Source organism: Melanotaenia boesemani, chromosome 10 (assembly GCF_017639745.1).
Source record: "Melanotaenia boesemani isolate fMelBoe1 chromosome 10, fMelBoe1.pri, whole genome shotgun sequence".
NCBI lineage: Eukaryota > Metazoa > Chordata > Actinopteri > Atheriniformes > Melanotaeniidae > Melanotaenia > Melanotaenia boesemani.
Genome location: NC_055691.1, coordinates 5,810,546 through 5,838,470, shown reverse-complemented (window position 1 = coordinate 5,838,470; position 27,925 = coordinate 5,810,546). Strand labels below are relative to the sequence as shown.

At 36.7% G+C, this 27,925-nt stretch overlaps 2 protein-coding genes and 1 long non-coding RNA gene across 4 annotated transcripts; 1 reads left to right on the top strand and 2 right to left on the bottom strand.

Annotated features, from left to right (window-relative positions):
* Positions 1-98: 98 nt before the first annotated feature.
* Positions 99-6,279, bottom strand: LOC121647606 (NADH-cytochrome b5 reductase 2). Its single transcript, XM_041997171.1, has 9 exons — positions 6,178-6,279; positions 5,847-5,990; positions 5,171-5,243; positions 4,864-4,970; positions 3,493-3,622; positions 3,293-3,376; positions 2,943-3,028; positions 2,747-2,846; positions 99-454 (listed from the first exon to the last, which is right to left on the bottom strand). The coding sequence occupies exons 1-9, from the start codon at positions 6,190-6,192 to the stop codon at positions 282-284; spliced, it is 912 nt and encodes a 303-aa protein (XP_041853105.1). The 5' UTR covers positions 6,193-6,279; the 3' UTR covers positions 99-281.
* LOC121647607 lies at positions 3,629-12,499 on the top strand. The gene is made up of 3 exons (XR_006011868.1): positions 3,629-4,200; positions 7,069-7,073; positions 12,489-12,499. It is a non-coding gene; the product is annotated as an uncharacterized LOC121647607 (long non-coding RNA).
* LOC121647605 (ovochymase-2) lies at positions 10,305-27,925 on the bottom strand. Of its 2 annotated transcripts, XM_041997169.1 has the most exons (16): positions 27,818-27,925; positions 27,600-27,697; positions 24,831-24,928; positions 24,564-24,736; positions 24,372-24,467; positions 24,107-24,285; positions 23,722-23,923; positions 19,153-19,182; positions 18,958-19,048; positions 18,630-18,763; positions 17,014-17,157; positions 16,518-16,642; positions 16,329-16,422; positions 16,104-16,235; positions 14,414-14,479; positions 10,305-10,723 (listed from the first exon to the last, which is right to left on the bottom strand). In XM_041997169.1, the coding sequence occupies exons 1-16, from the start codon at positions 27,885-27,887 to the stop codon at positions 10,581-10,583; spliced, it is 1,875 nt and encodes a 624-aa protein (XP_041853103.1). In that variant the 5' UTR covers positions 27,888-27,925; the 3' UTR covers positions 10,305-10,580. The 2 variants fall into 2 exon arrangements, with proteins under 2 accessions (XP_041853103.1, XP_041853104.1); XM_041997170.1 differs by lacking the exon at positions 14,414-14,479.

The following is a 27,925-nucleotide window of genomic DNA, read 5'->3' as shown; positions in this document are numbered from 1 at the left end:
GATGGATGGATGGATGGGTGGATGGATGGATGGATGGATGGATGGATGGAAAATGTGAAAGGGCAGGAAAACAAATCAGCAGTGCAGCTCCTGTAGTATAATATGTTACAATTAGTGCTTTATTTTGCATCTTCATTTAACATAAATAAAAGAATATTTGAAATTATTTAGTCATTTTGATTAGTGTTACATAATGTAGCTATTCTAGAGTACCTAAGGTAAAAAATCATACTCATCAATAATAATTAAGCTGACTTAATGATACAGCGAAGCAAAGATGACTAATATGAGAAAACATTTTCTTTTTTGTGTCCCAATTTGTCCAGATTTGGTAGACAGGCATTACGAATCATAGGGGAAGGCCCGCAGAGGACGATGAGGACATTGCTGGATGGAGCAGGGAGGTGGCTCTTGATCATGTCATAGGTCACATATCCTGAACTGTAGCTCCAGTCTGGAGAAAAAGAAAAAAGAAAAAGATTTTTTTAATCAAAAATCACTGTATTTTTAACATAGTTTGAGTAACTTGTATCTAAAAATGTGATACAGCTTCAATCAAGCATAATTAAAAGTGGCTCTTCTCTAGAGAATACTGTCTTGTCTTCCTCTTTTTTACTTTGTGTAATACTACACATCATCACTTCATCTCTTAACCATCTGCCTGTCCACTGTGTCTCAGCAAAGGGAAGCTGTTGTTAAAGCCAAAAATGACCAAAGTTGACTCTTTACACACATATAAACTGTTACCATTTGTCAAAAGAAACAGGAAGAGGTTTTCAACTTGTTCTTCCATTCACAGATGGTCACTCCCTCTGAGGCGACCAAGTACTAACACCACTATCTAAGAGTAAGTCCACACCCTCAAATGAATAATGATTTATTAGCTTTCTTCTATTCTTCTATTCCAACACAACAAAATACAAGCAGCATCCAAAGGTCTTCAGAGCAGATTATGCAACGATATTCTGCTCATTACCTTCTTCTCACTTTAAGGATTATGCAAAGAAAGATGAAGCATTTTGCTAAGCTCCTGTAACACCTTGTTGGGAATATCTCCTTTCTCGGCCTGCAGGGATTTTCTTGCAGCTGAGGAGCCTTTGTTTGGTTTGCACCTCTGAATATTCAACAATGAACTCAAATGCCCGAGTTTGAAGATTAATTCAGGTTCATGTAGCCCGCTGCACCACCAATACTCATTTGTACATCCTATATAATAACATGTTAGAGCTAGTCATAGGGATTTTCTCCAAAGACATTTTTTTCTGTCTGATGATATGGACACAAAAAATGTAAAAATATTTTAGATGTAAAATTAAATTTGCATATTTGTAACATTAGATTCATACAGAAGTATATATTCAGTTATTTGTTTAATTATTACATAAAACATTACCAAAAAGGCAGTTTCTGTTCTGCCGGATTGTTTTGTTGGTCCTGTGTTAAGGAAACATTTTCACCTGCGTTGACTTGTTCTTTTAAGAAATTTAATTTTATTTCACTGTTAAGTTTCTCACTCAGATTCATTTAATCACAAAGAAGTTGGGTGCCACTCCCGTCAGCTAAGAACAGCAACCCGAGGCTACAATTCACACAGACTCACCAAAACTGGACAATCGAAGATGGAAAAACATTGCCTGGTCTGATGAGTCTCCATTTCAGCTCCACATTTAGATGGTACGAGATGGTGCTGTCATGATGTGGGAGATAGCTTCTTGGGCCACTTTGGGCACCTTAGTACCAACCTTAGTTGGCATGGTTTAAACACATACTGTTGCTGACAAGTTTAGCATTTTCTGATGGCTACTTCAAGCAGGATAATGCATCATGTCACAAAGCTCAGATCATCTCCAACTGCTTTCTTGAACATGACATTGAGTTTACTGGACTCCAACCGCCTCCACAGTTACCAGATCTCAATCGAATAGAGCAGCTAAAAAATCTGCAGCAGCTGTGTGATGCTATCATGTCAATATGGACCAAAATCTCTGAGGAATGTTTCAAGCTCCATCTTATCTGACAGATCTTACTGTTTCCCATTATTCTATAACATATTTTTTTAATTCCTAAATTTCCAGGACCAAAATAGGAGTGTTTGGTTTTTACTCTTCCTCTGTGGAACAGCTGCAAGTTTACATACAGATATCCCTTTATGGTAAACAAGGAGCTCTTTATTTAACGCATCTTTCATCCAGTTCTTGTTCTTTTAACCCTGATTTATTGTTTGTATTTTCATTTATCTTGCTATTTTACTGCAACTTGCAAATTGCTTTTTATGAGTATAGTTAATATTAAATCCTTCACAAAGTTTTATTTCATGCATGTGTGCTTTTAAGTTTTGGTTTCCTCTAAAGGACTAAACATAGAAATCCATTCTGTATATACATTGCAGGATTTGCATTACTTCCGTTATGCAACACTTAGCTTAATGGTTTTTATTAAAAGATAATATAATTATTGTAATGCTTGCATATTTTTGAGTGGTGTGAACCAAATTTTCTAAACCAGAAAATATAAACAAAAGAAGTGCTGACTGACACTTAAAAGCTTTGCAGAAGTGAGCAGTCTTTGTGGGTTCAGTAGCCACCCAATAAACTTGAATTCACATTGATTAGTATGCCTTTTAAAGGTGTAATGTCCAGTTTTGCCTCAGTTTTTCCAGAGTTAAAGTTACACTTCCAGCAGAAAACCGAGCCGGAAGCTGTTTAAACCCAACTTTAACTGAGTAGCAGAAGGAATGCAGTCTCACCCTGTGGAGGTTTATCCAACGTGTACCACAGCTTAACCTTGTCAGGATGGTTCCTCTTTGCCTCCTCCAGCTCTTTCCTCAGTAAGATATCTTTCTCAGTCTGATACACAAAATAAAACAGGTGTTTTCCATTTATAGTTATAGTTTTAATCAAGAAAACAACTTCCAGAATCATTAAACTGCTCACACAGCTGACCTGGTTGGCGAATATGAGGGAACATTTGGTGTTATCTGAGGGATCTGATGTGATGCTGTGAATTAGCTGCAGCATAGGAGTGATACCTGAGACAGTAAAACACCTGCGGTTAGTTTCGGGTAATCAAATTGAGAGATGGGATTCTTTATTGAGGTGAAACTGTCAACATGGGTTCTGATAAAAGTCAAATCAAATGCTTCTAAACATTTAATCAAATACCAAGTGGTACATTTGTATGACGGAACATTTGATTTAAACTTAAGAATGGTGATGATTTCTATCTGAATAAAATACATATAACAATTACATGTAATTTAGTTCAAATGAAGGTAATAAAAAAGCAGCTAAACCTGTTCCACCAGCGATCATCCCAACGTGCCTGAACTTCTGAACATTTGGCGGCGACTTCTTGTTGAGTCTGATGGAAAACTGACCTGATGAGAAAAACTTAAGCGGTTCATGTTTAGATTTGAGCATGGTGCCATCTACTGGTGAAATCAGGTAAGTGCACAATGATTTTATTCTCTTACAATAAACACAAACACCTTACCTTTGCCTTTATACACCAGGAGTCCATTTGGTCCTCTGAAGTCGATGGTGTCTCCGATAGTCATGTTGTCCAAATACTGAGACATCTGTCCTCCATCTGGGAAGGATGGGTGGCTGTTTTTGTAGTAGACCTAGAGAAATGAAAAACTAACTTGACAGGGCCTTTATGTAATGTGTTCATTACAGCTGCAGACTGATCGTTAATGATGCTCCCAAGCAACAAATTAAAATTATTATTAACTGTTATACGAGATTATAGTGATCAATCAATTATTAATTAAATAACTTCTTATCAAGAGCCCCTTATACAGCCTGAGATACATGCAGTCCAGAAAATCTTCACACACGCTAGGAATCCCAACATGTAGCATAGCAAACTGATGACAAACTCTGCTAAAAGACTCTACCAAGCATTGGCATCCAAACTAAGTACAATTCAAACCTCAATCAGGTACATGGGAATGTAATAAAAAGAGAAAAAATGAGAACAGCACCGTCTCATTTAGAGCTTCTTCTAATTTCTTCTCATCAAGCAAACCACACAAACAAGGTGTCGTATGAAAGCAGAGACTCTGTGAGCTAGCAGCTAAAGATAAGCAAACCTTAAATTATAAATCATTTCTTACTTTTGCTGTTTTGTGGTCAGAAGTTTTATTCCACCTAAAAAAACACATAGCTAATGTGTTCTCATGTGACTCTGCCTTTGCTTGTTTCCATGAAGATGGATGTCTTATAGTAAGGAATTCAGTCTTTCTGTGATGTACCATCTTGGTCTTCACTTCTTCCTGGATCCTTATGCTGTTTCTAAGGTAAATCTGGGGGCTATCCCTTCATTCTCATGACTGACCATTGGTAGAGATGTTGATCATCAAAATCAGCCAATGGGTTACTGGGCTCCATTAAAACACCTGAAAAACTGACCAGGTTCAATATTTAGTTTCTACTTTTACACATCAGATATTATTATCCCAGATTAACTGGGCTGCTATCCCCTGGTTTTCACTGAAATTAATGTGATTTTCTTTTAGGAGGAGATAACCATTCACATTTTCTATTGAATTTACTTTGACACAGTAGCACGTATCTTGATTATGACACTTGTGTAGTAATCTCACATGTCTCTGCTTTCTTTTTAGACCAATATTATACACACAGCTCTTGTAGTGATGAAGACTGACATTTATTGTTTTTGGTGTGTCATTTCAGACAGGAGGCAGAAAAACCTTGGCTTCACAAAGAAAAGGTTAAACATAAACACATATCCTAACTTTTGACCAACTGGTTGGTAGACCAGCCCCAAATTTTTGGCACAGCTCAATGAATCTTCTCGACAGTTTAATCCCTTAACAGCTGAACTATGAGCCATCTCTACCTTAACTACAAGGTCAACAAATCCCTGGTCCTCATCACTGGAGACGGGAGTGTAGGGTCTGACCACCAGGCTGCCGTTCACCTTGGCTGACAGGTACACATGCTGACCTGGAATAGATGGAAAAAGTGACTAGATGGGAACATGTTTTTATGAGTTTCTGATGCATCACAAGGGGAAAAACTGTTCTTACAAAAGGTTACAAAAACCACTAAGAAATAGAAACTATTGCTCAGATGTGAGCATATAAACACTAACTTTTTAACAAGATACTTTGAGGAATTTTATCAGAGCAGAGCTGCTTCATTACCTACTGGCAGTCCAAGGATATGAGATGCAGATGGAAGGCCAAACCGAAATTTCTTTGTGTCGTGACTGATTTCCTGCACAAGGACATACTGTAGATAAGTTTGTAGAAAGAGCGAAAACAGAGAAACAGCACTATCCCCACTGGCTCTTTAAATGAGACTGGGTGGCCTCTCAGTTTATACTGGAAGAATATTTGTTAAAATAGCTGACCGTACTCTGAATTAAACAGAGAAAACTGTGTTTTGTTACTCAAGGATCCATTTTATAATGCTTTCAAAAAGCAATACCGTGGGTGTCAGAAGTGTTGTTGTAGCTCTTTGTTTCTTTGTAAAATTATAAGAAAAAAGTAGTATATTCCTTCAACTCTGCCAGTCTCATGAATAACATAATGAACATTTTAAATATTAATTTTTCATGCAAAGGCAACTTTGAAAGTCCACCCTGAACCCAAACTAAGATAACAAGTACTATGTCTTATCATTTCAGTCTTTTCTCCCTCAGATGTTCTTTTTCAACCTACACTCTTCAGCCTTGACTGCTCCTGCAGATTTCTTTTATTAACTTATTAAATGCTGCTAAAGCTTTTTGCATGTATGTGAGATTTTTACTAGCCACAGATTTAAGATTCCTGCATCATAAAGCACACTTTAAATCCTCTAAGTGTGTATGCAGACTACCTGCTTGCTTATAAGAGGTAGTGGATATTTCATGGTGGGATCCTGGAGAGTCACAGGCCCCTTCTTTCGGCCTCCTGCAGATCCTCGCAGGAAGTACAACGCTGTTACTACCACCACAGAAACAGCCAACACAAGCGGGAACATCTGCAGGACAAACGTCTTATTCAATGTTCACACTGTGTTCCAGTGGACTGAATGTTGAAATGTAGAAGTTTTCACATAATTCATTAGTGAGTTACACAACATTGGTACAAAGCAGAGCAAGTAAATAACATATCATAGAAATATCATATTAACTATCAAATAACAAAAAAGATAAATAGAATCTCACCAAAGTTTGGTCCATGGTTTAACATGCAGTGAAATGTACCAGAGTGGTGTCCTTCTCTCACCTGAGCGCAGAGTCCACACAGTTCAGTCAGCGATAGCCTTCCCTCATTCATGCTCACACGCATGCTCGAAAGGGGCGGGGTTTCCTGCTGGGGGAAAGGTGACAGGTCCAAAGCACCAATAGAAAGATGGACGTGATCATGGTCCATGGTAAAGAGGTGGTGCTCAGAGACATGAGAAGAGCCTTGAAATCACACCACTGACAAGCAGAGGGGAGGAGAGACCGGCATCACCCCGCTGAGACCCACGGGTGGGGATGCTTCTCATTACAGAGAATAAAAGTCACATCTTTGTATTTTACAAGCCATCACTCCTGTGTATGGATGCAAAAAGAGAAATGATTTTAACCCTTTCATGTATAGTTTCCACTACAGTGGACACCCATTTAAGAGCTGTTTTCTTCTATATGCATGGGTAAAGATGGGATTTTTGCTAATTTACCACTTGAGTTGGTGAGCCATCCAATACACTTGCACTCACTGCAGAGTAAATAAATATAACATTTATATACATACATTGTACTTAGCAAGTTTACCTCAGTGATTAACAGGGAAAGACAATGATGCAAATATAATTTCACAGAAGGGCAACTGAATGGAAGTCATTTCAATCCCCAAGAAATTATATGTATAAATGTGCACTGAAATGAACTGTAAGATACATTTTGTTATTAAGCAAAGTGCCCTGCACATTGACCTATATGCAAAGTTAAGATATATAATTGGAAGGACTAACAAAAATAACCTCAAACACAGCAAAATAGCATTTTTTCACCTGTCCAAACTCGACAACTTTACAATTTACAATGAAATATGATTAATAAAATCCAAAGGAAATGTTTTTCTATTGTGACTTCATATCCCTTCTACGCTTTACATTGTTTTTCAAAAAAAATTTACTTTTTTTTTTAAATACACATTTTAGTTGTCTCCCTAGGTTTTCACTCAGTTGTGTTACCCTAACACATAACTCCTTCAGATTTATTTTAAACATTCCACAATTCACACGGCACAACAGGAAGTTACATCTGTTGGATCTTCTGAAGGCCATGGGAAGAGCAAAACCAAGTTATCTCATTCATTTTTAGTATATTTGATAATACAGTATTTCAAATGACAATCTCAACACACAGTCCTCTTACTTAAATTATATCTTAAATTTCAGTTGTTTATTTTAAAATGACAGATTTTGGGTAAATCACTAGAATATTTTGTATCCTGCTCTTAGAAAGGATGTCATGTGGCTATTTTTTATGCATTTGTTAACGTTTTGCTTAAAAAAACTCAGTCCTGTTACTCATATGAGGAGTACTCTACTACTTATTAAGAGTCTACTTATTAAGAGTGGCTCTTGGGCTTGCTGAGTCCTGCTCCCAACTCATGCTCGAGGGGCCGATGCCTGGCGGGGCTGGCGAGCCGCTATCCCTGGTCTCCTGGGAGCTGAGCTCCCTGGCCATGGGGGTTCTGACTGAAGTCGTTCTCTGCCTTCTTTGGGGGCTCATGGCTGTCCCTGTGGTGGGCTGAGATCTGTTCTCTATGGTTGCTGCTGGTTGCATAGTGCTTGGGGCTCTCTTGGTCCACTGCTGATCCTTGAAGGTGGCGTAGTTGCATTTGCATGATCACTTAACACATCTCATCCTAATATTATGTCCTCATTCACTCATGGGCGCACACACACGGTTTTTGCAATTTTTCTTCCATCAGATGCTCCTGATGATTGTCTGCTGTGTTTTCTTTGAGACATTAAGATGTTTACTGTTTCTTTCCAGGCGTCGCAGTTATGGTTGTTTTCTATATTTTGTTTCTCGCTTTTATTTATTTTTCTCTCTCTGCCCTCCCCTGCTCTCCTGTGTTGACACTCTCCTTTCTGTTATTCCTCCAGTCTGGTCCAGTGGTAATGTGTAAATTTGGCAAGAAACAAACAAACAAACAAAAAAAAAAAAAATATATATATATATATATATATATATATATATAATATTTAAGATTCAAGGGGAGCCTCAGATCCAAAAAACAAATCCACACAACAAATTTCTGCTGTTTTGATGCTGGACATGAGAAGTTAAAAAAAGAAGACGAAGAAAATTATTTAATGTTAGTTAATATTATACTATTCATCTGATTTTTAAGTTTTACAGTTGAAATTACTTAGGTTGTTGAGATCGAAGATGAGTTTTATAATGTGAATAAATGCTTACAGGAAGCAAAACCACACTTGATGCTGCAGAAAAGAAGCAATTACCAAATAATCAAGTTTAGAATGTATTATCTAATAAAAAAAGTAAAGTGATACAGCATGCAATACAGCAATACAGTATGAAATTAATTAAAAATCTACCTGGTTGCAGGGATTAATGTAATGGTACATTTTAACATCAGCAAAGTGTAATTAAATGTTATGCACGTGTTCTTTGTTTGCGTTGTATTCAAGGGTAGAGAAAAAGCTGAAAAACACTAAAGAACCTCCAGAAACAAATTCAACAAGGCCACACAAATTTATTTTCACACATAACTCACACCACTTGCTTATTCCTAATACTTAATTTTCTCTCTCTCTCTTTATATATATATATATATATATATATATATATATATAAAGATAAACTACTTTTCTCAGTAATGTTTGGCTAATCATTTATCCAACTGGATAAACTGCATGAAGATAAATTTGATGAACTTGAGCTTCAGGCTTACTTTTAATGATAAATATAGCTTCAGATCTCAGGATTTTGGTAACAAACATTAACTATCTGAACATGTAACCAACAATTTTATTAGAATAAATACTTTTCTGAGGGGAAAACAAAATAATTAGTTGACAAGCTTTTAAACATGCTTTTTAGATGTTACATGAGTGTTGTTAACGGGATGGAAAAAACACGCAACCGCCTCTCTCAAAAACCATGTAATAACTTAAAGTAACTTAAGATTGACCAATGCACTTTTTGAATAGTGCATAAAACAGTAAATATGTATTACAAGATTTAGTTTTGAAATATAATTTAGAAATTAATTCAATTTGTGGATTAACAACATGGAAACGGCACCATTTGGTAGAATGACCCGGAACTGATATATAAATGTTATTGTACGTTATGATATAGAATAGAAAATAGTAGTTAAAATGTTTTTAAAAAGTAAAATACGATTACAGTTTCTATAAACGGTCACTGTGCATGTCTGTAGATGTAATTACACATGGAAAATAATTGTGGGACTGCCCTTTAAATAATTTAGGCATCAGAGAGTTAAAAACAGATAAAGACATTATAAAATAAAAATGACACTTTTTGATCATGAACTTATTTATTTGACTCACAAACAACTTGGTTAAGTCAAGGACAGAGTAACTTGTGAGAAACTACCTCTGACAGTATCAACAATCCTCCAAGGTTTAGATTAAAACTGGCCCAGAAGACCAACCTTTATAGGAAAAAATGTCAAAGCCAATACAAAAAGAATAAAATCTTAAAATGAAAAAGCTTTTTGTGTCGTGACTAGATTTCAGAAACGGGGAAAAAGTCCCAGTTTTTATGTTTTGATTGGTGCAGACAGGAAATATTTGTATGCCATCAAAGTTCAATGGACAAAAATGTTTTATCCAAATTGGAAAAATGTTCTCGAAATAAAGAAAGAAAAAAAAAAGCATAGAAAGGCTGCGACTGTATTTAATTTTGAATTAATTTAATTATCTTTCTTTCACCTCTTATAATAAAGCTGGTTAAACAGAAGCTTATTGAGTGATGGTGTAGTTATATTCCATAGCTTGACACATATCTGTATGAAAATCACAAGAAAAAATACAAATATCCAAGTTTTCTTCAGTTAATGCAGCTTGTTTGAGGTGATTTGAGGGGGTGAAAAATATCACATTAAATTAGAAGATTAATAACAAAATTAGATATGATTTCACTGATCTCCCAAAATATTAGTCAAAGAATGATCTTTAATTTCAGTCTTGGTCAAAATCAGGCATATAAACATTATTATACTTAATTCAGAGCATTACTGAACACTGACATTTTTCTTTTATCCCGTGAATGACTCGCCATAAAACTACTGGGTAAGGTTATCCTGTTTCCAGTACATAGATAAAACACACTTTCAATTCATTAAATGTGTTTTCTTTTAATGTCACTCCATCCAGTTTTTATTAATTAAGTGTCAAGATGGATGAAGTGGAATTAAACAGAGTATTTGTTGTTACATTTAACAAACATGATACATAGTGAAATTAGGGACCAGGTAAGCAGAAAAATGGCTGTTAATAACGGAAAATCACAGACTGAAACGTCCAACTTGTGCCTTCACAGGTCATAGTCCAGTGAGTGCAAACACCAGCAAGCTACTGTCCAGCTCCTGGAGATTCACCACTGTAGTCTTCATCATCTGAAGCCAAACTCACATGCGGGCTGGGATTCACCGAGGCTTCATGGTCCACACTGGCCTGCAGCAGAGCCCTGCTGCTGGACTGCTGTTCAACTGCACCTGCAACGCAGAAGTTCACTTAAATATAAAGCTGGAAAGAAAAAATGAAGTCATTTTCTCATGCTACATGCATGCAGGTTAAATCACACAATCCTTTTAAAATTTAGATGGCTTGACCGATATTATTCTAATAACATTTTATTGTAAATTATTCCCCAAAACCTTTGACGCTGTATTTTATTTGTATAAAATCAGCATTTCTGTTAGAAATGCCATGTTCCTACATTATAACTCCTGAGTAAATGTAATTGTTTATGTTCATATTTCCTTTAAAACTGCTGTTGTATTTCTAAAGAATTTCATTTTAACTGCATCTGCTGAAAAATGTGTATGTTTATGCAAGACTGAAAACTACATGATGATGCTACTTCTGACACTTTAATAGTGAAACAAATATTTCCATTATCTAAATGTGTGTTCAATTTAAAAAACAATCCTTATTAAAAACACATTAATTATGGTACTGTGGACCCAAAATGGATCACTGAGCTGGACGTCTGGTCCGTGGACCTGAGCTGAAATGGGGTGTTGCGTAGTTGGACTGGTTGAGCGGCTGCTCCATGTGTCTGAGGCTACAGCTCCTCAGATCAGTCGACCCAGGTTCGAGTCCTGAACTGGGGCCCTATGCTGCATGTTATTATCTGCCCTCTCTGACTCCCACCTACCAAGCTACTGTCAAATAAAGGTCACTACAACCCAAAAATCCTTTTGAAAATGTTAATCTAATTATCAGTTAAAATTATGCATGATTTGGTACATGGCTACTATTTATCTGTATATCTGCAGTCTTTTTTAGCAGTTTACAAGCTCATTTTGTGATACTGGTTGACTGTAGTTTAATTTGTAAATTTATTACATGTTATCAAAAGACACACCATAGAGTTTCTTTAAAGTTTACTCCTCTCCTACTGCAAATGTTGGCTTGAGCAAGGCATCAGTCTTCAGCTGCAACCGTTAAACTGCTCAGTGGTCAGCAGCAGAGTCGTACTAAACCTACAGATCAACTCAGTTTATGTGTGGACAGCACAAAAAGAAATGCATAACATTGCTAAATGATTTAGATTTTACTACAGAAAAATGTTGTGTGTGTGTGTGTGGGGGGGGGGTCAAAGAAAGCCAGCAACAGCCCTTTTTAACAGCAAGAGAAAACTCAGAGCTCAAAGCTAGTCAAGAATTAGGTATAAATGTCACAAATCTGCACACCTAATGTCAAATCTTGCATCCACCAGCCAGTTCTCCAAAAGTGAGCTGTTGCCTGAAAAAAACCTGAAAACTGTTGAAATAAATAAATAGTACAGTGCATCCATTTATTGCAGACAACAAATCCGTTATAAACGGAGCTATTATCAAAAACTAGTTCGGCAAAAGAAATGATGCAATTTTTCCAACTAGTTTCGCTTCTATCTGTAAATGGTCACTAGAGGGCGCTATATCACTACAGAGATCGCTCATACAGTTTACCCTTGCTTTTTAACTGATATCAGAGTTATTACACGTATCTAAGGCTTCATTCAGTGACAAAAAACAACATGTTTATGCCCCAGATAAACCGACTGGTCTGAGTTTGCTTGTGTGGCTGATGGATGTTAGAAGTTGTAACTTATATACATAAACTGCAAATGTTAATCTAAAGCAAACTAGGTTAAAATGTTTCAGTAAAAACTAGAAATGTATAATAAAAGACCATTTCTAACATTTTAAGATGAGGCCAAATGATAAATCTAATCTCAAGCATCAAGCCCTTGATATGCAGGAATGTTTGGAGGAAACATGAAGCCTTCATGGCCAAAACACTGGTATGTTGCAGCAACATGTGATACCAATCTCTGCCTACTGGATGTCCAGTATGTGTTGTGTTCACTGACCTTTTGTCAGGGTAGTATAACAGACAACATTTTTGTGCATTACAGGACAAATCCAGACTAATCCAAATGTCTGAGCAGAGAAAAGACATGCACAATCTTAAATACTTACATCTGAGAATACCTTTAATGTTTTTACTGTAAATGCTGCATTTTCATCTAATTATTAAATAATTCATACAAAAAGTTCAAAGAGACATTGTGTTAACCTTTATCAGACCACACACATCAGGATGCAAAATCTATCACAAAAATACAAAAACTTTGATTTTCTAGGTCTTAAATTTGGAGCAGTCGACCACACAGCTATCCACACCTATCCCAAATCACCATACACCTCAGAGGGAGGAGCTTCCAGTTTAACAGAGGAGAAAGGAGTTACAGTGGGGGAGAAAAACACCAAACAAAATCATGGACTCAGAAGGATTGGGGTGTGGTGAGGGTAAAACACTCTGGAGACACACCAACAGGTCTCACAAGTTTACAACAAAAGAGTGCTGAGCTGAGATGTCAATAATGAGAAGAAGTCAGAGTTTTAGAAAACCAGCGAGTTGTTAAAATGGTGCTACTTGCATCATGTGAAACTCAGATTACATAATCCAGTTTGACTTCCAACACAAAGCACCTAAATAAAAAGAGAGAGTATAATGGATCATTGAGAAACCTGACAGATTATTTCTTTATGTATTTATGTTTCAAAATAACTTAGTGGTAAAAAGGTGAAACAGTCTTTCTAGGAGAACACACTTAGATAGCAGCAAATTCCTGTTTCACAGGTCTTTGAGTCATCAGGTTACTTTATGAGAGATTTTCTCTGAGGGATAAAAGACGAGTAGAAACACTCTCCACACCAGACAACTGAAAATCTGGGCTTAATGACTGGCTAATCCTGAATGGTGAGTATGTGTGCATGCACTGTATTCACATTGTGCAGATGCAGTGGCAGAGAGGAGGATTCAAACACAGCAGATCAGGCTCTAGTGCAGGGTTACCCAGTCCAATCCTATGAGAGCTGCAATCCAGCAGGTTTTCAATGTATTCCTGCTTCAACACACCTGAATCAAATCGAATGGCTCCAACAGCCTATGAATTCTGCACAATGACTCAGGTGTGTTGGAGCAGGGATACATGGGAAAACCTGCTGGATTTAGTAACCCTGCTCTAATGCAAAGATTTTTGAGCATTATAAACTGAACATTGAATTTTGTTGGAGAATCAAATATTTTAACATAATTCTGATATTGAGGAAAAAAGGGGAGGAGGAGCTGGAAGTGGAAGCACAGCAAACCTCTCCAGTACACAACAATGTGCAAACAGCTTGCATGTTTGGTGAGATTCTTCCACCCTCCCCAATAGACAAATACTGGAGGACGATATTGCTGCATGATTTTAAAACATCCTGCAAAGTCAATATTTAGTTGACATGTTTCTGAAAACATGCTGAGGTAAAGACAAGTAGAAAAGTAAAATAATATAAACAAATCTCATTAAGAAGTCAATACACAAAAGAAAACAAGCATTTGTACTCAATTAATAAAATTAATCAAATATAAGTTTTAGAAATATATTTTTGGAGTTTTTGTCAGTAAACATGCAGATCAAATTTCTATATAGTGTTTAATACATCTCTGTTATAACTGCAGTGTTAAATGTCTCATTGCCGTTCTAAATGCCAGTGACCCAGCCTTGTTGGGCCTACAACACTGTTGACCACCACTGCAGAGTATTTAATGCCTTGCAGAAAGGAGCCTTAATCATTCACTATCACTGCAATCCTAATAATATAAAACAACAGACTGACATGCAGAGATAAATAAAAGAAACAAACCATGAGATGTTGTTTGCCGCTGATTATCTGTGAAAACAAGTGGCTGACCTTCCTGATTCTGCATATCTGCGGACAATAAAAATAGATTGTCATCATTTTTCTGTTATGGTTCACCTTCACATGCAGCGTAAAATAAAATCCGGGAAAATAAAACAAAACAATGAAAACTCTGCAAATTAAACATCAAATAGCAAACAAAATATTATAAATGTTATTACATTTCTTTCAGCAACACTTAGCTTTTGAGTATCAAGAACCCAGTGCCTGTTCAACACTTCCAAATTTTTGTTTTATACATTCACTGATCTCTTAATCAGGTCCACCTTGTTAGTACCAGGTTGGAGTCACTTTTGCCTTCAGAACTGCTTTAATTCTTGGTGTCATAAATTCAACAAGGTGTTTGAAACATTCCTCAGAGGTTTTGTTCCATACTGACATGACAGCATCACACAGTTGCTGTAGATTTGCTGGCTGAACATCCATGATGAGAATCTCCTGTTCCACCACATCTCAAAGGTGCTCTGCTGGATTGAAATCTGGTGACTGTGGAGGCCGCTGGAGTCCAGCGAACTCACTGTCATGGTCAAGAAAGCAGGTGGAGATGATTTAAGCTTTGTGACATGATGCATTTTCCTGCTGTAAGTAGCATCAGAAGATGCTACACTGTGGTCATAAAGGGATGGACATGGTCAACAATACTCAGGTAGGCTGTGGTGGTTAAACCAGGCCATGTTGGTACTAAGTGGGCCAAGAAAATATCCCCCACGTCATGACACCACCAGCAGCCTGAAGCGTTGATACAAGGAAGGATGGATCCATGCTGTTATGTTTTCACCAAACTTTGATCCCAGCATCTGACTGTGGAGCTGAAATGGAGAATCATCAGACCAGCAACGTTTCTCCGTCTTCTATTGTCCAACTCTGGTGAGTGTGTGTGAATTGTAGCCTCAGTTTCCTGCTCCTGGTCTTCTGCTGCTGTAGCCCATCTGCTTCAAGGTTTGATGCACTTTGTCTAATTCAGCCCTTACTTAACCAGGCAGGACATATTAAAAACATATTCTTCTTTACAACTGTAGCTTGGAAAAAAGCAATAATGACCCGGCTTTACACAAACAGCTTTGTTTACATCTTCTCACCTTTAGCTTGGAAAATGCACCACTTGATAGAATTTTAAAGTTTGATTTATTAGACCATGATTGTGTGTTTAGGGCAGCTTAAAAGCTAGCTGTTTTTCTGGACCTTATTTGTACTTGCACATTTGTACGCAAGGTATGCAGAGTTGTAGCGTTCACAGGGAAACTAATCTTCTGCATCTTCACTTCTGAAAATAAAGAATCTTTTTTATTTCCAATCCACCAACTGAACTGAACTTGTGCCATTTTTTAAATCCCTGCACACCTCACCAGGTGCTAGAAAACAAGATATTTCTTAGTTTAATTGTGTAATGCTTCCTTTATAGTATCTCTGAGTAAATGCAGAGTTCAAATAAATTTATGATTGCATTTTGTTTTTATCCAACTTTGGGAAATGTGTTTGTGTAGCAAATAAGAGACCTTAAAAACTCTACGCCACATTGCAGCACTGTGGAGGTCATTATAGAATAATGGGGCTTTAACTAATCCATAACTAATGGATGTTCTGTCAGTTAGCAATCACTAGTGTGTGCACAGCTTACTTAGCATGAACATACCTGTGATGCTGATGAATGTCAGAGCAGCCCTGAAGCCCTTATGTGCGACTGTGCTGTCTGACAGGAACTGAAGCACCATGATGCTGCTATAGGACAGGACGGGAGGAGGGATGCTGCTGCCGCACAGTAAAGCTAAACAAAAAAATAAATCAGCAGAGGCAGGGAGAAGTTATACTGGGAGGCAAACACAATCTGGTTTAATGCTATCCAGTTAATCCATCCTACCAATCTCCTCTGTTCCTTCAACATCTCCAAGGACAGTGAGGGAATCATACAAACATATCTCAGACTCCTCCAGGTCAAACTCAGCAAAGTCAAGCTGAAATTAAAGCAGATTATTCAAACTTTAACACAGGATTACTTGACATTAATTAAGACATAAATGGTGCCTGGTTGTTAAGTTGTGCACATCACCTTAACAACATGGCCCTGTGGAGCACAGATAACCCAACGGAGAACGCAGTCATTACTGTAGGATTGTGGGTAATTTGGGCTGTGGATTGTAACTTGATCCTCGACTAAAACAACTGTCCCACACCCTGTTCGTGCACACACGGAGGGAAACAAAAACACAGGCCCACCGATTATTACTAAACTGTAACACAGCACACATGTCCATACAGACAACAAAAGACACATTATTAGCAGATGGGTTTGACCCTCTCCACAGCTACTCAGCCCAAGTGTCTCGAGCCACTTATTACCGTGTCATAAGGCATCTGTTTGTTCAGTAGGTTGCTAAGAAATCCACGCTCAGCATACATAGTAGTGAATGATTTTTACATACCATGTGTATATACTGTAGAAACGATAAAAAGCTGAATGTAGAAAACACTAGTGAACTGTAATGAGCTTTGTGTATGCTGTTTTTTTCTGTGACTGTGTTTGTAGTGCATGTTGCAGTTCCTACCAGGATGAGTGTGTCCCTTGACAGCACGGTGCCTGACAACAAAGCCACTTCCCGCTTTGTTAATGTCAGAGGAGAATAGAAGAGTTGCAGACTGGGAATTCTGAAAAAACACTGGACCTGGAAGAAGATGTCCACAGAATATCCCTGTAAAAACATGAGATGATAGTTAAAGTTATGTTGCATATTTGCACCTCTCTTCAGTGTAGGCAAATCATCCTTTAGCTTAAAAGGTGGGTTCTTTGTAGATGTTCTCTGGTTTTAATGGATATTTAAAGGAACAGTTTCCCTTTGTTCTTTTTATTAATCCAATGTACAACATTGAGGGCTCAATTCATGTCTGTCAATTCAGTGTAGAACTGGAGGCAGGAATATAAAAGAAGTGGTTTTAGTAGTTATGTGTAACACTTTGAGTTACATTTCTACCCCAAGAACCATTTATTAAAATAAAGTTCAGACAAACCATCAGGGGCCATGAAGACGGACCAGACTGATAGAGAGATTTTAAAAAAATATCTTAAAGTATTGATACACAGCAAGAAAATGATCATTTTTGATTGATAAAATAGGCCAACAAAATAAACAGAAATTCAAGCATTAACAAGCCTTTAGAGACGTGAGGGGAACATATTGTATATAAATCTCAGGGATATTTTAGCAGTAAAGCAGCTTTGCTGGGAGGGAATATATTTGAGATGACCACAGACATTCCTGATGCTTTGATCAGCTGTCAAGGGAACAACACAGTTTACTGGACTTAAAGCCCCAGTGTGTCACATTTACAGCAATCTGCTGGCAGAAATGTCCAATAATATTCAGAGCTATGCATCTGTTAACATTAAATCATGTGATGAATCACAAGTTTTATCTGTAACTGGTTCATATATATATATATATATATATATATATATATATATATATATATATATATATATATTTCTACAGTAGTTTGTGAAAGACAAAAACACTGCCTCTGGAGGAGACCTTTCAAATTTTTCATAGAACTGTAGTTTTTCCTTTAAGCCTAGAGGCAGAGGTGAGAGATGTGAGAGTTGACCACTACATCTCACTAAACCTTACACACTTTTACTACTAAGAACAAAATAATATTTTAGCTCCTTGGGTGCTTTTGATTAAACTGTGGCTAAACTAAAACCTGGGCTCTTTGAAAAAAAACAAACAGTTGTTCATGCACAGACTAAAAACAGAAGTCAGGAAAAAAAAGAAGAAAAAAAAAAAAAAAAAAAAAAAAAGGAAGACAAATTTACAACTGTTTGTAAATCAAAGTTAGTCATTTCCACCCTACATTTGGCAGCTTTACTAAACTAAGCCAACCATGTAACCTGCCTTAGATTGCAAGAATTATAAGCATGCTTTGTCTGACAAAAATAAATAAATTAAAATTTTAAAAAATGTAATCTTCAGTGACTCAGGAAAGCAATGTGACATATCTTTGAAAATTGGAGATAATTGTGCAAATCTTAAATAATCTGTTGCAGATATTCTCACAGAACAGCATGAACAATCTGCAAAAATATTTAAAAAAAAAAGTAAAGTACAGAATTATGTTAGATTAAATGATGATGAGGAGGTGTAATATTTAAAGGCAGAAAACTCACCAACAGGCCTGTTGGTTTCCATGTAAACAGTGAGCCGATCATATTGACAATATGATTCATTCTCCACATCAAAATGATCAAATTCCAGCAGGATACTGTAACCTGCAGGAACACCGATACTCCACAAACACAACCTGCACAGAGACACACATGTCATTTGACTCATTCACACATTTATTTCAATTAATAAAATACCAGCCAACTGGTTTCTCACACCAAAATTTTTCCAAATGCCAAAAACTGTAAAATATTTCCGTTTCTATGGCAGTCTTGCAACAATCACATCAAGCATCACAAATAATTTCTTCCTCTCTGAAGAGTCACTCACTGGTTGTTGTCATAGTGATCACCAGGGAGGCTGGGGTTTCTGATCACCCCCTCCATGTCAGAAACAGGCCCATCTTTCACACTGCACAGTCCTGACAAACACACACACACAAAACATCAAAGCAGCATGTGCACGTTATGAAATATAGATGAAGACGAGTGGGAGATGAGAAGGAAAAAACAAACAACAACTCACTTGATGAAGTCTTTCCCTGCAGCAGATCAGCTACAAAAAGAAAGAAAAGTAGAATATGAACAGAAGAGGGAAACAATCACATTCCACTAATATGATAATATGCTGGTAGAAATAAAACATTAAACCACAAACCACCAAACGGAATCTTATTATAGTCACCCTATTTTTTTCATTTAATTTATAATTATCTTTGTTTTGAATCTTTAAACCAGTTAAAATTAATTTAAACTAATTTACTCCGGTGAGGTCCCATCGGTATAGATCAGCAGATCAATTAAACCTCCTCTTTACTTTTTTACGCATTTACGTTTAAGCTACATCCCCTCACCACCAAAAACAGCATTTAAAGTGAGTCAGTTAACATACTTTTCCTTTCCTTTTAAAAAAAAAAAAACATTTATTTGATCATTTGAACTTTAAATTTAAACATTTAAACAAAATCTAACTTTGTTTTTTGTAAATGAATAACAATTTACAGAATCATTAGGAAAAATGATTCCTTCAAGGCCGTTTTCCACTGCAGAACATCAATAAAGTCACTTGGAGGCAGACATCTAGATACTGTATGTACAGCAAAGATGGACCTCAAGGGCCACCGTTCTGAAGGTTTTGGATGCTTCCTGCAGCAGCCAGTGTTGTGCAAGTTCATACTTCTCATAAACAAGTTCAGTTCAGTTCAAAATAAATAGTTCACATACATAGTTCACCATTTCAATTTTCAACTAGTTCAAAGTTGAGTTCATTTCAGTTGTTTTAGATTAGAAATGAGAATAAAGACTAAATTTCAGAAACCTGTAACTAACTAACTAACCTGTTGCTGGGAAGTCCTACCCCTGATGGCTACAGGCCCTGTGATCTGGGTGGTTTGGGGCTGTTGGTGGGTGTTGATGAGGCTGAAGTTCTAACTGCTTTTTAAGTGTAGACAGACATTTTCATAAAAATCATAGATTTTTACTGTCTAAATCTTTTGCAGAACAGTACGTAATATTACTGTAAGTAATCGTAATGGCATGCAGCTAACCTATAGTAGGTTTTGGTTTGTTTGGCTAATTTGCACTGTTGACTTTATTTTTCTCAAACAAGTGTGTGTTAAAAGGGAATAACATTATCTTGTTACATTTTATATTGTTTACAAACAAAAATTCTTAAATTTAAATTTCTCAGTTCTGACATTTTTACTGTTTTGTTTTTATTATAATGATGATCAATAATTAAAGGCAAAATCTTTAAATGATCATGAAATGAGCATTTCATGCAAAAAGTATCGCTATTAGCGATACTTGACCTGGACTTACTTGGTATCAGATCGTTACCAAAATTTGCAGGATCTCCCAGTCCTGTTTGTTGTGCTAGAGTGTGCAATGCATGGTGGGTAACGTAGCGTGAAGTCTATGTAGTGCCGGTGAAATTGTAGGCAGCGACTGTTGCAGGACCCCACATAAGCTGAACAGTTCATGTTCAAGTTCTTCATTTACAAGTGTGTCGCGTTCAGGTTAGTGTTCACGGAAAAATGAAAGTATTCACAACGCTGGCTGCAGCACACCTGAATCAGATTAATGGGTCAACATATTTGGGCAGAACTTGGCAACACAATGAAGGAGAGCAATTTAGTTTGAATCAGTTGTGTTGGAGCAGAGAAACTTCTAAGACCTGCAGGACGGCAGCCCTTGAGGACCGAAGTCACCCATCCCTGATCTACAGAGTTGTATACAAAAGGATTCAAAGAAAGGTTTTAGTCATGGTAGTGGAGCAGAGATCATGAAACTGAACGAATCAAATATCATAGATTAGGCATTAAAACGGTAAGATAGTAACATTGCCAGATGAAGGTTTAGTTCAGGAACGTGATGATTACCCTTAAAAAATTGCACCCCCATGATTAAAATAAATACATCTCTTTGAATACATTCAGAGTCCTAGTAAAGGGAGAATTTTTTATAATATGTGTAAAAATCAGTATATATGTTACTTATGAAGAATAGATGAGATGTACGGAAGCATGGAGCTGTCAACCCAAATAAAAACAATTAGGAACTTATGTTATAATGTGAAAGTTTTATTGTAAACGTGAAACATACTATGTTGTAACAGGATTCATTTTGTGGTGAAAATGTGGATTGTAAACTGTGTTTGTCTTTGCATGGTGAAACTGTGGATCCTATGGTCAGAGAAATGTGAACAAATGGGATTAGGCTGCACGTTGTTGGAGAGATTTGGTGAAGCTTGGAGGAAAAAGTGATATTGTTGACGTTGCACCCTTAAAGCAGCTACTTATATCTCCCAGTCCCAGCAATGCATATTTTTAAAAGACAGCCATTAGCGTAATAACTGGTACACAGCATCTCATTGCGTGCAGATAGGTGATGTACCATGTTGCTCATGTCCCACATTTCTGTGTGTACAACAATAAATCAGAGTAGAACAATTAATTCTTCCCAAAAAGATCTGAAATCTGCTTGATAAGAATATTTTCCATAAAATGTACTTTGCTCCAGTATTTCTCAATCACACATCATCTGCATACAGTAGCTACTTTGATTCATGTTCTTACAATAAAATTTATCACTTTATAATTTGATACATTTCACGTTTTTACAATAAACTCTGAAGTTAAAACGGGATAAGGTCCTAATTTTTTCTTTATTTGGGTGAAAGGGCCATGCTTCCGTAAAGATGACACACAGCACAAATGGAAAAGTTTCAGGCTTGCCAAAAAAAAAAAAAAAACTTAGTAGCTCTAAACCCCAGATCATTGTACAATATGTGAACGTTAGCAGAACAAAGTTAGAGGTTTTTAATACAGACAGTTCAGGAGAGGTCTCCAAAATGGACGTTTTGGCACTTTTTTGGCACCACCTGTTCCCCCAGTTGGTGGATCTCAGGTTTTAAAAAGTTCAGTCTTGTACTGGAGCTTGTTTCACTAATTTAGAGCTGGAAAGAGTGAAAGCAAAAGCCAGACTATGACCAGAGTGCAGCAGAGAGATAAGACATGATACATACACATTATTTTAAAGCAGTCATGTTACAAAGCAAAAATAAGCACATCCACACTTTTCAAGAAAGAGAAAGCAAAGCGAAGGGAAGACAGAGGAAACTACGGATAACATTTTAAACTGACTGCCATCTTTTTAAGCCTCAACACCCATGCACCATTAGATTTGTTTCTGCACCCATAAATAAGCCAAAAATAATAAATGTACACAAAAAAAGACATCATATCAGTTGGTCAAATTGGTTCTAAGAAGATCTTACAAAGTTAGAGGTTTTATAAAATACTACACAATTTACTGGTAAAATAATGTCAGCTGGGTCTAAAATCTGCTTTTTAACTAAATAAACTGTCGTATGAACAAAAAAACCAAAAAAACACATAACTTTAAACTTTAAGTAACAGGTTACGTTATGCAGAGATTCAAAGTCCTTTGAATCACAAAATGATAAGAAAAAAAGACAAAGGATTAAGACCATGTTACAATAGATAACATGAAACCTAAACCCAAACCCAAACATACATATATATATATATATATATATATATATATATATATATATATATATATATATATATATATATATATATATATATATATATATATATATATATATATAAATATATACATATATACATATATAAAAATATATATTAGGAAACTTGTTTAGGTTTATTTATTATATTGACAGAGATTATTATTTGTTAGTGTTTTTTAAAACAGTTTCATTTTATTGTCCCTGTTGGTAAACTTTGTTTGCAGACAGGTCCACAATAAAATTCATTCGCATTCACCAAACGTGACTGTCCAATAAAATAACCAATGAAAACCACTAAAAGGAAATAAAAACCACTAAAATAAAAAAGAAAAAATGGAAAACAATATCTAAAAAGATCCTTCAGTAATTAAAAATACCAAAAATAAGAACACTATCGAAATATGATTAGTCTATACATCATAAAAAGAAATAAGATCACCTGTAGCTATTTAAAAATGCCATTGCACAGGGAACGAAGGAGTTTTTTTACTCCATTAGGCAGAGGGTGGCTGTGGTTCCTAGCTCATTGTTTTAGTCTTCTGTGGAGCAAATAATAAAAGTGCAGCTACTTTCCATAAAGTTTAAATAACATTTAACAGCACACATTAAAGTTGACAGACTCGTAAATTCAAATATTTGGTTTGTTGTAAAATCAGCTGCTTGTCACCACATTTTTAATGATGAAAACTCTATTTGGTCAATTAATGCAACTGAAAGGTTAATGATATATAACTCTTTGGTATGCCAGCCTAGCGGTCCATCAGAAGAAAATGTCTCTTGTTTACTTGTTGCATGTCAACACATCATGCAGCTCAACCCTGACTTTAGCAGAACCATTCAAACACAGACATTTAACACTTTAGCAGGCCATCAGACAGGCAAACAGTAAGTTTGTGTCAGTCCTGAATTATCCCTACATACCTATGTGGACAAAAACCCATAGAAACACAAACATTTTCTTAAGATATAATATTAATAATATTTCCATCTTATTTTACAATAACCCAGCTTTACCCACATGCTAACCTTATGATGACCCACCCTCTCTGAGTTTGCTTTTGATCCACGGCAGCAGCAGCTTGACGTCAGTAAAAATCCCTGGAGATCCTCTCCTAGAGGGATGATGGCTGCTGTTGTTTCTCCAACTCCGACCACAGCCTTTACCCCAGGAAGTTATGCCCAGCACCACCCAGTGACTGCTTCCCGACCCTGCTGGACATACCAGAGGACCCCCTGAGTCTCCCTGGGGAGAAGATTAGGTTTGGAGTAAAGGGAAGAATAAAGAACGAAGAACTTCTAAAAGCTTGTGATGATAGACGGAGTCAAAATTCACTATTATAATAGTTTCACTGCTTCTAAAGACTCAAGCTGACAGGTTCTAATGATAAACATTGATAAAAAAAATATATATATAAGATTTTTCAACCTGGCAGGCATCTCTTCCTCCTCGTTCTGGCCCAGCACACAAAACTGTGATGACTGGCTGCAGTCGACCTGTTCTCTGGCTTAAAAATGAACTTTTGAGAGTCTGAAGAACATGTTTACACTTGGCTGGGTCCACCAAATCCAAGTGGACCTCTCTCAGTACTGCAGAAATGTGACCCCCTAGTAAACAATGGATTAAACAGGCAAAAGCTCCAATATTCTGCTTAAAATATGTCCAAGCTGGGAAAATTGAATGATCTGCATACTTTCCCTTGTCCTCCCCCATCCACCAACAATGCAACTTGTTCCAGGAGGAATATTCTCATCAGGCAGTGGTAGACATATCGGATAGACATGAGATCCTATTTTTAAATAGAAGTCATGTTAGTGACAAAAATTGATCAGTATTAACCATCATTTGAACTAAGTAAATTAAACTCATCTCAATGAAAACCTGCCCATTTGGATGTGTTGGTCCAGCTCTACCAGAGCGATGTCATAGTTCATTGGTAAAGCGTGGTTGTACTTCTCATGGACAGAGACCGACTTGATCTGAAAGACTTGCTCCTCTTCGTCATCTACTCTCAGGTCAAACTCCCCCACCAGGACCCGGACACCACTGAGAAACTCTCTGTACAGAAAAATAAACAAAACACACCCTTATATTGCTCTGTTAGAATACTCACTGTGGAGTTTTTTTTTTTTTTTTTGTAAGTTTTCTCTACTTAGATACAGATGTGAAACAGTGTGCTGCAGTCATCAGCCAGCGCTCAGTCAGGATGGCTCCTCCACAAAAATGAGAACCTCTGTTTTTCAGTGAAACCTGAAAATAAAATAGAAGTTTTAGCGTTTCAATAGCATCACTGTTGCATCATATATATATATATATATATATATATATAAATAAAGGGGAGGGGAAAATTACACTAATCACCATCATACATAAAATCCTCACAAATTCAACAAGAACCTCTTAAGACTGAGGTTCCTTCTTCAAGCCAAGGAACCAATTTATTTTATTAATCTATTTTTTTATAATTCACCCCTATTTATGTATTTTCATATAATTTATTATCTATCTTGAATAACTTATTAATTTATCTAATATTTAACTAATTTACTTTATTTTAGTCTTTTTCTTTTTTCTTTTTTTCCCACTTTTTCCTTGTTTTTATTTTGTTTTACTATACTTGTAAATAAATTCAGGTGTTAAAGGGACAATATAAATTGGACCAGTGTGGATTTGTTTTAATTGGAATTGGATTGTCCTTCTCTGAACAATGAGCTCTATAGTTATCCGCAGCACAGAACCAGCCTTGCTGCCCCAACAGTTGGTTGCAAAGCAGATTGTACTTTCCGCAACACACTATAGAATACATGCAACATCTTGGTGCAGACACTGAAGGATTTCAGCTTCATTAAGAGGTAGAGTCTGCTCTGTCTTTCTTGTAGTTGTTTCTGTGACGCATTTACAGTCGTCTTGCTAAACTCTCAGATGTTTATCTCCCACCACCTCCACATCTTTGTTCATGATGTAAATAGTGTTGTGCTTATTTCTGTTTCTCCTAAAATCTACAGTCCTCTCTTTTGTTTTGTGTTCAAGATGAGAAAGCTGTTTTCACAACAACCTACAAATTGACTGACCAGTTCTATGTACTCATCACTGATATACCCCCCATCTGCAGTCATCAAAGTATTTCTGCAGATGACAGGACTCTGAGTTGTATTGGAAGTCTGAGATGCAAAGAAATTGTGAGAGGACAGTTCCTCACAGAAGTTTTAGTGCTCTTGTGCTGCTGATCACCTTCTTGGACAAACAACTTTTCAGTCTCAAGAACTATGGCTTGTTGAAGCAGGAACACTAATGACAACACTAACCATGGAGCTGGAACCACACTGCTTGCTGTAGCATATTTAGCATGTTAGCTTGTTACCTAAAAGGTGAGACCAGATTAGAAGGCCTTTTTTGTGTGTGCTAATTTTGGTACAGATTAAACTTGTTTATAATTTCTGTTGTGAATCAAATTATTAACACGTTGTTGTTTTTAAGAACTTGTTCATAATTTAATTCATCATGCTAACAGCAGAAGCAACATACAGCATGTTAGCTTACAGTCAGCATTACTCATGAAGAAAATTACCCACCACTCAGCTAGCAGTTCTGAGTTGGATGAAAAGTCTTATTTTTTACTTTCTACTCTATGAAAGTGAAAGTTGGGACAAAAACATGAGCAAATCACAAAGAGTGAGGTTCTCTTCACAGGCAAACAGTGAGAAAGCATATCTAAAGCTCGTCATTAAGCCCGTGTAAATTACTGTTTAAAAAGTGTGTAGTTTCAATGTTGCCTGTTCAACATCAAATAAAATGTCATTACTGTATCCTGGAATCTAGATTGTTGCAGGACCTACATAATGTTATTAAACTAACCACAAAATTTACCTTTTGGTCTTGCTAAGCAACTTTGTTGTGTAATAGTCTGGGAACAGATCTGTCTTCAAACAAAGGAGCCCATTAAGTTGATTTATTAAACAAAAGGCACAGTATTACACATAAATGACTTATTAGTGTAAAGGCACCTTATTTAATTTACCTCACTGCATGATTCCTGCACAATCAACAGTAATTAACCAAGACCTGAGCAAAAGGAACAGCTCACTGCCCATTTACGTTGTACTACTTTAAAAAAATTATGGCCCATAAAGGAATTAACATTCTAAATTGACTGGCTGCATGTTTGTTTGGGAGCATATGCACATATGTATATGGGGCAACTGCAGCTCATTTGGTTGATGAACTGCCCTATTTAGACATGTGTGTTGCTGCACACTGGTTACAAGGTTTGATCCCTGCCCCCACTACATGCCAAGTTGTCCTTGGTTACCACTGTTGGTGTGTAAATGGGTGAAAGATTATACAGCACTTTATGGATCCACTGGGGTTAAGAAGGTGCCACAATTATGGAGACTGGTTAAAAGGGATCATCCCGTTTAGTGGATCTGGTTTTAAGGTCTCCTCACTCAGAAAGAAAGACACTAATGGAAGCAATTCCAAGCAAGTTTATGTTGTTTAACACTTAAAGAGGTAAAGCAAATCTTATCAAGTCTAGTCATTTTGCTACAGTGTCTGATCATTTCACATTTCTCATCTGTATCTTATGCAGTGAAATTCTTATTTTTAGATATGTTTGCAGTGAAATAACTTGGAAAATGCAGAAAGAAAGGTTCCTCATACAACCATCGGGAGTGTCTTAATTGAGAAAACGGCTAATATTCATATCTTGGTAAGCATCGTCAAAGTGACTATGACCTCTTTTTGATACACAGGAAATAACATTTACTGCCTAGACTAGAGGAAGACTGGTACATTTGTGGTGAATATATGAAGGTTTGAGCTTGCATGGCTCTTTGTGCAAACAATCTTACAGATAAGCAAGAACATCACAATTTAAAACTGTTTAGCAGAAAAACTAAAAGAAATAGAATAAATTACTGACCAGCCATGGGTGTGATCCATATGCAGCCTCAGTCCCTCCTACTACTCTCAGAGAGGGAACCATCAGGTTCCGCATCTGAGGTGTGCCACATTTTGGACCTAAAAGTCAAGACGAAAACTTCTCACAGTTATAAAGAACAATTTTCATCAATGTTTCCATCATTTTGAGACATGCAAGGTTGCGTGTCTCTCCTACTTCAAGCTGATCTTACAACTCACCCATTTGAGCGGCATGGACACCAGCATTCACCCAAAAACAGAGGGCAAGCAGATCAGCAGTGGTCCACATCACCAGCACAGACTTCAAGAATGGGCCTTACTGCAGAG